At 41.4% G+C, this 10,604-nt stretch overlaps 1 protein-coding gene across 1 annotated transcript; it reads left to right on the top strand.

Annotated features, from left to right (window-relative positions):
* Positions 1 to 639: 639 nt before the first annotated feature.
* On the top strand, positions 640 to 10,291 carry echs1 (enoyl CoA hydratase, short chain, 1, mitochondrial). The gene is made up of 8 exons (XM_074645330.1): positions 640 to 818; positions 6,360 to 6,557; positions 6,636 to 6,763; positions 7,186 to 7,285; positions 7,370 to 7,474; positions 9,388 to 9,507; positions 9,624 to 9,691; positions 9,786 to 10,291. Exons 1-8 carry the CDS (start codon positions 725 to 727, stop codon positions 9,849 to 9,851), a joined length of 879 nt encoding a protein of 292 aa, XP_074501431.1. The 5' UTR covers positions 640 to 724; the 3' UTR covers positions 9,852 to 10,291.
* The last annotated feature ends 313 nt before the right edge of the window (positions 10,292 to 10,604 follow it).

Here is a 10,604-nt window from a genome sequence, read left to right as displayed (position 1 = left end):
GAGATTGTGTGGTTAATGCCTATTTTACCAAATGTGTGTATCTGTTAATCCTTTTAAAATATATTTTTTAAATTTTTTCTTGTCAAAAACAAAAAGTCAGGTATGATAACAAAAAATGTGACTTTATATTGAACACTTTACCAGATATTCTAACATTACGCTATTAAGATAATATTAGGATAATATATACATTTTGTAATTTTTACCAGGATGTATATTAGACAATTAAACATAATACTGTGGTAGCCTTGACGAAAATTGTATAAATAATAATATTAATAAAAATAAAAATAATAATGATGATGATTATTATTATTATTATTATTATAAATCAAAATAATTAATACACAATAAATAAATAATTGATTTATAACCTATAATTTCTGAACAATACCCTGGAATAAACAATAATAACAGTTACAAATGCCATGATAACGCAGATCCCATATGAATTAAGCGCATTTTATTTAATTTCATTAAAAGTGAGAGATCAACAGAGAAGGTAGTTACACCCTGGCTCCACCAGGTGGAGGTAATTACACCCTGGCTCCACCAGGTGGAGGTAGTTACACCCTGGCTCCACCAGGTGGCGGTAACTCGAGTTTGTTAAACATGCTACTTCATGAAAACACCAACAAAGAAGACGCAACCGGAAGAAGCTTCCAGTGGTATTTGCAGCAGAGTGCGTTCATTGACAGCAGTCTGTGTCGTCACCGTGGTCACCATGGCTCTCCTCTGCAGAAGTGCTGTCTCGATCCTGAAGTCGTCCCGAGCAGCAGCTCCGTCCGTGCTGTCTGCTGGCCGCCTCTACAGCTCAGGTGGGTTCACACATTTAACCAGCGGCCCAGGCTCCAGGGTCACTTCACTGAGGCTGAGGCCCTGCAGACCTGCAGCGGACACAATGTCAAGAAACCTGCGTCACTGAACGTCAATGTGAAGCAGACTGCTAACTGCTAACTAACTTAGTGTGCTCTTTTCTTCATCAGATGTGTTATTCAGTGTTATTCAGTGTTATTCAGTGTTATTACGTGTTATTCAGTGTTATCTGCAGGGTGCTGAACTTGAGCTAAAGATCATTAGTTAACATATGTTGACATGAGGACACCTATTACCGTGTAAAGGGACATTCCACCCTAAAATGGCATTTCCAAGGTGTTGTTGTTTCTCTAACATTGTGCAGCCCAGATATTATTTGTGAATTTGAACCTGTTTATGATTTATAGATTGCAGACATTAAAAAAAAATCCAAGGAATAACGTTTTAAAGTGAAAAGACTTAGTTCTAACATGGTCCTTATATGTTAAAAGATAAAATACATACAAGATCAAACTAAACAATTATATCCTGAAATTCAAATTGACATCACAAATTAAATAAGAAACGCCCACATTAAATCACTTAAATAATATATACCAAGGACAGTTTGGTTGGGGAAATTAGAATGTCATTGAAAAGGTCATTTTAAAATAAAGAGTACACAGCAGACTGAAGTGATTATTTCAGTCCAGAGACAGATGTTGGAGCTGCAGATGTGGCTGAATGACAATGTGACGGCAGTCGGGTTGATTTTACAGACATGTGAGCAGATAGGCAGTATTTACCTTTTGTCATCCATCTGTGTCCAGTGCAGTGCAGTACATAGAAGAACAAAAAAGCATTAGCACTTCGTAGGTCCCTGATGATATTTCCTCATAAATGATATGCGTGTAGTAAGGTGCAGATAGACAGACAGGTTATGGTAACCAGTAAAGTGAGGTAGGCTATGAAGTGACTAGTAAAGGAGGCTCTGATTGTGCAGCATTTAGTTAAAATTGCATGTATGAGAGATGATGATGGACTCACTATCCTCTGTAGAGACTTGGTCTAAGTTGATACAGTTCCCTTACCAGACTGACGCACATGGTGAGACACTCTATGGCTCTTCTGTAGAAGGTGAACAGGACGGGTGAGAGGAGGCTGGCTGTCTTCAGGCGGTGGAGACGCTGTTACGCCGGGGCCACACAGCGCGCATCATGCTCGCGTGACGGCAGCGTCACGTCGTGGCCGCGTCATGCCCACCTAGGGTGTTCACACTAGACGCGAGTTACCCACGTCTCGGGAGCGTCCCGGAGCTACCTGTCAGCTGTGCTTTTGCTGTTGCTGACGGCCCTTTCTTTCTACATAGAGTTTGCCTTTTAATGGCCATTTAACTTCATAATAAATGTGATTTATATTTATTTAAGACAAAAAAGGGTAAGAACTGTGTGGTAATTTGTAAATATTATTAAAAACAAGCAAATAAATTCATACATAAATATTAATATATAGCCCATATAAATCCCTCTTTTCTGTCAGTGAAGAGGGATTATATATATATATATATATATATATATATATATATATAAATCCCTCTTCATTGATTATATATATATATATATATATATATATATATATATATAAATCCCTCTTCATTGACAGTGAAGAGGGATTTCTGTGGGCTATATATTAATAAAAAAAAAAAAAAAAATACATTAGTAGTAAGAGAGAGCCTACAGCAATCCCTCTTCACTTTGACTGGCACAGTTTTAAACAACATTTCCAGGGGGTTTCGGGTTCCTGTTCTACAGCATTCCAGGTTGCGGCTTTTATCGAAAACGACTTAATTTACATCTGGGGCGGGACAGCAATTTACATTATAAATGCTGATGTTCCGACATCTCAGGCAACTTGGAGCTTTTCACCACCTTGTTGCTGAACTGCACCTTGATGGAGAAAAACACCTGAAGTATTTCAGAATGATAAATATAAGTAAAGTGTTTTTTTTTTATTATTATAAAACAAAGCAAAATAAACAGTTTCGTTATTTGTTAACCTTTAGAAAACGAAAATTATTATTAAATATCTTTAAAAAAATTAAATAACACCTCTAAAAGAAAGAACAATAAAGTTACGTGGTGTTTGTTGAGAGAGCGAGAGCGAGAGAGAGAGCGCATCGGAAAAATACTGCCAACTATCACCTGATGTTCTTATAACCTATTAACCCAGTCTATTATATATATAGCATATGTAGGGTTTCTGCTATGACTACTACAGTGTTTACATAATTAAAAGCCTGTACTATATTAACTTGATGGAAACCTGCAAGCAGACAACTGCTTTATTTAGAGTATTTCAGAATAAAAGCATTGTGTTAATGAATGAATGATTCTGTGCACTAAAAACGCTAGAGGACTTTTATTTTGAAATCTAGATAGGAAGTGTAAAATATTGATGGTCAGTGACATATTCTACAGATGTCTAGACATGGAAACTGTAGTAATCTTGCTCATATACTGTCAATAGATCACCTTCACTGTCTGTTGCTGCTGGGAGACGCAGCCGAGAGGTAAGCGGCAAGCGTGAAAAATAGGCGAGCCTTCTATTCTATAAAATAGACGCACGTCTGACGTGCGTCTGACGCGCGTCTGACGTGCGTCTCATGCGGGCAGTGTGTCCACTCTAACCTGTTAACATGGACGCCGAAATAAAAAATAACACGCGACGTTGCCGTCACGCGAGCATGATGCGCGCTGTGTGGCCCGGGCTTTAGGCTTTCTTGGCCGATGCAGTTGCGTGACCACCTAATGTCATCTCAGCAATGTGCACACCAAAAACACTTGGTGCTCCTGACTTTCTTGTTGATGAAAAGAGCATATCTCCCATGAAACCCTGAACTATTCTGGTGCACGGATGACCAAAAGTTGAAATGGTTGTTTAATTTTGATGTGTTTAAGTTTGTTATTTTATCTAAAACAATCTAGAAGAGAAGGAAAGATGGATCATTTGATTAAGTGTGGTGTATTGTAACTCCATGCTGGCTGAGCATGTTTGTATGCTTGACACAATAATAAAAACTTCTTCACAAATGTATTGATATAAACTCAGTAGAATTTCAAGAGAGTTGGTTTTAATCAATGATCCAGCTCCAAAGAGTGTCACTTAAACATCAAGTTAAGTCTTGATGCTCTGATCTCCAGTTTCGAGAGACAGGCCAAAAGTAATCGAAATAGCTCAGAGTAAATTCTGTTTTTTGGGTGGATTTTCTCGTAAAAGCCTAACTTACATAAAAGCTGTATGCAAGCACCAAACGTGACCCTTGGTCCTCTTAACTTTGCTCCTCAAGGCGTATCAGGGGCCGCCAAGGTCTCTGCAAGGCCTTGATGTTGATCCTTCACCTTTTCTTGAATGATTAGCCAGGACTCAGACCACTTTGGTGATCCATCACCGGGTTGAAAGTCTACACTGCTTGTTTCAAGAACAGTGACACGCCGTGCACAGGGCCATATTGTCCCTACTGGTTTTCCATCATTGTTTGCAGCATAACTATGAAACAGGTATTAAATTGTGTTTGTGAAGGTTCTCAGTCATCCAGGTCATGGTATCCGAGAAAGGGTTAAATCAGCAGCAACTGGACTTGGTTTAGGTTCTTGAAGACGTTTCACTTCTCATCACTAAAGCTTCTTTAGTTCTGGCTGAATGTAACGTAACGTAAATTCATGAGCCTGGTAGATAGCTCAAGGCTTTTGCCCTTCTCTATCCATAGGCAGTTATCATTGGAGGGAGGAGAGAGGAGATGGAGGAGGAGCCCAGCTGCTGGTGAGGCAGCATGGAACCATACCCAGCCAGTTGAGAAGGTTTTTTTTTCTTTTGTTATATATATTTTTTTCTTTCTTAAAACAAAATTAAATAAAATGAAATATGGATAAAACAAGATGAAAAAAAAACGGATAAAATAAATGAAAAAAAATAGATGGATAAAAATAAAGAAAACTTAAAAAAAAGCCAACATAACTGGGCAAAGATCAATATCATGTGAATGTGTACAGAGTGTGCGCTTGAGAGGGGTGGGAGTGGCTGGCTGTCAGATCAAATTAAGGCAAGATTAAAAAAGAATAAGATAAAATAAAGTGAAATAAATATAAATAGATAGAAGTAAAAGAATGATGGATAAAAGGATGGTGTTTAAAAGAGAATCATGGATAGAAGAGATGATGTGGTGTGTGGACTGTAAATGGAGTTAAATGTAATCATGGGTTAATATTGGTGAGGGTGGTGGGGGGGTTTGATAGTTATGGTGGTTTGTTTTGGAGTATTATGGAGAGGGGTCTTCTGGTGGCCCATTATCCTTCATGGATTAACTGGGTGATAGCAGGGTTGTGGATGGCTCTCTGTATACATCTCTGGGTGAGGATGGTGTTTCTGGCTGAATGGTAGGGGAACCCAGGAATTGAACCTCTGTGGAGTCGTTAGCAGGATAATAGAAACCACTCCGTACAATGGTGCTCCTCTAGAGGTGTGACCACTGTAGTTATGTGTCATTAGAGTCAGCTGATGCCAGGTGTGAGTGACTGTCCGGTGAATGTTTGTTTAGTCTCCTGGGCAGGGATGCCAGGACAGCATTGTAGGTGGACGATAGGTGATGCCTTAGGCCTCCTCCTCTGTTGAGTGATGGCTTGTCTACTTTGGCATAGAAGGCCTCTTTCACTCCTCTTTCAAACCATCTTTCCTCCCTGTCCAAAATATGCACGTTGTTGTCCTCAAAAGAGTGTCCCTTGTCCTTCAGGTGTAGATAGACTGCAGAGTCTAAACCTGAGGAGTTGGCCCGTCTGTGTTGAGCCATCCGTCCGTTTAGTGGTTGTTTGGTTTCACTAATGTACGAATCTGTGCACTCCTCACTGCATTAGACTGCATACACCAGGTTACTCTGCTTGTGTTTGGGGGTGAGGTCTTTAGGGGGGACCAGATTCTGTCTCAGGGTGTTGCTGGGCTTGAAAGACACAGGTGATGGGGTGTTTGTTAAAAATCCTCCTGAGTTTCTCAGACCCTCCAGACATGTAGGGGATGACAACGTTGTTGTATCTGTCCTCCTTTTCATCATCACCCGTGGTACTGGTGTTCTTTCTGGATTTTGTGGCTGTTTTCACAAAGGTCCAGTTTGGGTATCCACAAGTTTGAAGTGCACTTTTCAGGTGTTTTCACTCCTTTTCTTGAGCCTGTGCACTTGTTGGTATGTTCTCTGCTCGGTGGTGCAGGGTTCTAATAACTTGTGTTCCAGTGGATGGTGGGAGTCGAAGTGTAAGTACTGGTCCGTGTGTGGGTTTTACTGTAAACTCCCATATGGAGGCTCCTGTCTTCCTCAAAATGAACTTCACAGTCCAGGAAGGCCAAGCTGTTGTTTTTATGGTTTTATGTTTTAAGGTAATAAATTGCATTCCATGTGCTGTTAAAAAGTTCAGAAGATCTAACTCAGTGACCTCTCTGCAGAAACCCTTGATACTGAATGCACAAAAGTACAGAAGTAAACTCATTTGACCATCAGTGTTGGTTCTCTCTTCATGCAGGTGGCCAGTATGAGTATATTTTGGTGGAAAAGCGAGGTGAGAAGAGCGATGTGGGTTTCATCCAGTTGAACCGGCCCAAGGCTCTCAATGCTTTGTGCGACGGGCTGATGAGGGAGGTGGGACAGGCCCTGGATGTCTTCGAAGCCGACGGCGGCGTCGGAGCTATCGTCATCACTGGCAGTGACCGAGCCTTCGCCGGTGAGGGAGCTGAAGACGTTTTCTGGGTTTGTTCACGATGATATATCAGTAGTGAGCTCAACTTTTGCATTTTTTCAGCCGGAGCGGACATTAAAGAGATGCAGAACCGAACTTTCCAGGATTGTTACGGTGGAAACTTCCTGGCTCACTGGAACAGAGTGTCCACAGTGAAGAAGCCTGTGATTGCAGCGGTCAATGGATTTGCTGTGAGTGTCTTTTTAAAATATTGTTTATATCATTTATTTTTTTAATTGGAGAGGTAGTGGAATTTCCAACAGATGGAAAAAAAACAATCTACAAACATTACATTAAAATGACAATAAAAATCTTTCGGAACAAGAAAATAAATATGGAAAGGAGTAAGAAAAAAACAAACTCACAACACCCACCAGAGCTGCTTCTTATTTCCCGATTTTGTGCCTCCTCGCTCCTCGTTTCCTCGCTCCTCGCTCCTTGCTCCTCCGGCTTGTGACCCAAAAATCGGTCTCAGCGCTCCATGTTGAAGGACATCCCAATTCCTAAAATGCATCTCGTGGAGCGAGGAGGCTTGCCAGAGGAGCAATGAAGAGTGAGACTAGTCACTGAGCAGTGGTTTCTGTGTTTCATACTGTATGTTCTGCTGTCTCAGCTGGGTGGAGGCTGTGAGCTGGCAATGATGTGTGACATCATCTACGCCGGAGAGAAGGCGCAGTTTGGTCAACCAGAGATCCTGTTGGGGACCATTCCTGGTAAAGACTCATTAGTATCTACTTTCCTTCCTGTTCACACTTGACTTCCTTATGTTCATGACGTCTCCGTGTGTCTTCCTGCAGGGGCGGGTGGCACCCAGCGGCTGACCCGTGCGGTGGGCAAATCCCTGGCTATGGAGATGGTACTTACAGGAGACAAAATTACTGCGCAAGACGCCAAGCAATCAGGTAACAGCAATGTTGGAAAGTACATTTACCCAAGTACTCCACTTAAGTACAATTTTGAGGCACTTGTGCTTGACTTGAGTATTTCAGTTTTATGCTACTTTATACTTCAACTCCACCACAGTTGAGGGAAATGTTGTACTTTTTACTCCACTACATTTATTTGACTGGTGTAATTACTAGTTACTTTGCAGATTAAGAGTTCACATAAGAACATACTTGGGTTGTTAGTATTTCCACCAAAAATATATTTCCCCTGTAAACTTCTCAATTAGGGATGTCCATAATTAACCGTTTAACCGTTAACCGACATTAAGCATTTTAACCAATTAACGCTATCGGTTAAAATAAATATTAATAATTAATTAAAAAGCTGAGCGGCTCAGGGGAGCGGCTCGTCACTTTTCTCTGGTTTTCTCTTGAGCTGAAAGTTATGTGCTCCCCGTCATCCGGACCTGATAGAGGCCAGCAAACCTCCAAACCGGCATGGCTTGCTTTCCATTAATTTATTTCCAGCAGGAGAGCGAGAGAGAAAGACAGCCAGTGTGTTGTGTTAATTCTTTTTTTTTTTTTTAAAGTTATTTTTTTGGGGACATTTTTCCATTTTTTATGACAGGACAGTGGATAGAGTCTTGAAAGGGGGGAGAGAGAGAGTGGATGCGGAAAGGGCCACAGGCCGGATTCGAACCTGTGCCGCCGCGGTCAGGACCAAGCCTTAATACATGGACGCCCGCTCTACCAACTGAGCTAACCCAGGCGCCCGTGTTGTGTTAATTCTGACGGTGGGATTTCGTTTAGACTAGTCCACTGCGCTGATTCACCCGTTCTCGGCACACACAAATGCCATTGTGAAAATAAACACACTAAACTAAGGTGGAGGAAACTAAACAATAAAATGAAAACCTTCAGCTAGCTAATGCAACAAGTTGGGCTGCTAACGACACCTAACTAGCTAACTAATTGGGGTGTGACGAAATATCGTGCCACGAAATATCGCAATATAAAAACGTGATGATATGCATCGTCGAGATGAAAAACTGGATGGCGATATCAAGGCATAATAGGTACTACGTTCATACGGGGCTCCGGAGCTGAAGCTGCAGCCTCTCGGGGTACAACTCATGCTCAGTCAAATCTGGTCTGTCCTCGCCCAAATTGAACCAATCAATCGTAACGCACGGCCACAGCTTCTGTCTCGGAACTCCACACACATTAACACACATACAGCGCAGTCAGTGAACAGCTGATCAGAGAGGCCGCGGTGGAGAGACGAGTTGACGCTACGCTCGTTGCTGTAAGTATGTGTAATAAAACTTTATTACACCTGTTCAACAAGCATAAACATGATGAAACGGTTAAACATGGAGGAAAGCAACATTTCAATCTGCTCTGTCCGCAGTCTCTCATCCACCGGCGCTGTTTACACAAGCACAGCGCGTTAACTCGGCGGCTAATAATATCGTATCGTATCGAGATCGTGAACCCAATATCGTGTATCGTATCGTATCGTATCGTGAGCTGAGTGAATCGTCACACCCCTACTAACTAACTAGAAAGACAAACTGACAGACAGAAACAGATTTATTGGTTTGCTGCTGCTCAGACACAGACGAGCCTGAGTGCACCTGGATATAACCTGCTGATAATACTACTGTACTTTTAGGATTTTGAGTGAAGGACTTTCACTTGTAACGGAGTATTTTTAGATCGTTGTACTTTTAGTCTAGTAAAGGATCTGAATTCTTCTTCCACCACACGGTAACAGAGATACTAAACTTTTTACAGCATAGACACACACTTGACAAAAGATGGGATATGCGCTTCTTGCATTACACTGTACCAGCGGTTGTACCTAATAAACTGACATGTCTTCATATATTTATTGTACTGATTCAGTAGCTTTTTGTTTTTCCTAGGTTTGGTGAGTAAAATTTATCCGGTGGACCAGTTGGTGTCTGAAGCTGTTAAATGTGGCGAGAAAATTGCTGCCAACTCCAAACTGATCTCTGCTATGGCTAAAGAGGCTGTTAACGCAGGTGTGTAAAGTTTGTTTCTACCTTTTTTAATTTAATTTTAAAAAGTTAAATATCTTAAACCTACTAAATTGAATACGTTTAAATTGAGTCTTACTTGTTCCTCTGTGTGATTGCAGCTTTTGAACTGACTTTGGCTGAGGGGAATCGTTTGGAAAAGCGCTTATTCCACTCTACCTTTGCTACAGTGAGTAGAAGAGCCCATCTGAGAGTGAGTGACGGGGGGTTGACTCTGATTTTGACGGTCCAATCATGATGTGTGTCTGTATTTTTCCCTGCAGGAGGATCGAAAAGAAGGCATGACGGCTTTTGTGGAGAAGAGAAAGGCCAGTTTCCAGGACAATTAGGAAAGAGCAGACCAAGAGCTTGGCCAAGAATGCCACATTTTGGATATCTGCGATTCATTTCCTTATCTGCAATAAGTTGAATGATTCCTGATCATAGTTGAACATACACAATGTTTAAATTGACATTTGGCACTGAGTGATTGCACGAGTGTCTTTTCACAGTGATGCTCTACCTGCTGAGGTTTGTTATCAAAAGCATATTCAGTCTGAGTGCAGGAGTCCAGTGGGGTTTGTATGTGAATACTATTTGATAACTATGCCAGTGTGTAGTAGGAGGAATCAGTGTTGATGACTTGTACTGACTTTGCCTTTTCATTTTCACTATCAAATGTGTGTCTGCATTTTGTAGGTAACGTATTCCTCTGTACATTTTACAAATAAATCTCAAGTGGTTTTCAGTACTGTAACTGAGACATAAACAGACTGCTGCTCCACCAAAATCCAATGGATTGTTCATTGTGCCACACCCCACCCCTCCAAAAAATGTCATTCAAATCCATCGCAGACTGTTTGGAGTATTCCTCCAAACGGACAAACCAACGCTGGTGAAAACACAACCTCCTTCCTAGGCCTTCGTCCTTGGCGGAGGTAATAAACAGGACAAAGGACCATGCAGAAACAGTGCCACTCCATGGATGTATAAAAAGAACTGGATACAGCGTTGGAGGCGGGCTACTGTTCGTTCCTATGAGAGTTGCTCAGTGGCACATGATGCCAAAATGGCTCAAATGCCGAGTGATAAAGTACCCGGAT

Source organism: Sebastes fasciatus, chromosome 9 (assembly GCF_043250625.1).
Source record: "Sebastes fasciatus isolate fSebFas1 chromosome 9, fSebFas1.pri, whole genome shotgun sequence".
Classification (NCBI taxonomy): domain Eukaryota; kingdom Metazoa; phylum Chordata; class Actinopteri; order Perciformes; family Sebastidae; genus Sebastes; species Sebastes fasciatus.
This window is presented reverse-complemented; position numbering and strand designations above follow the sequence as displayed.

Coding starts and splice junctions, on each gene's coding strand:
- echs1 (XM_074645330.1), top strand. CDS start 725: ATGGCTCTCCTCTGCAGAAGTGCTGTCTCGATCCTGAAGTCGTCCCGA. Junction 819..6,359: donor TGGCCGCCTCTACAGCTCAG/GTGGGTTCACAC, acceptor CTCTTCATGCAG/GTGGCCAGTATGAGTATATT. Junction 6,764..7,185: donor CAGCGGTCAATGGATTTGCT/GTGAGTGTCTTT, acceptor CTGCTGTCTCAG/CTGGGTGGAGGCTGTGAGCT.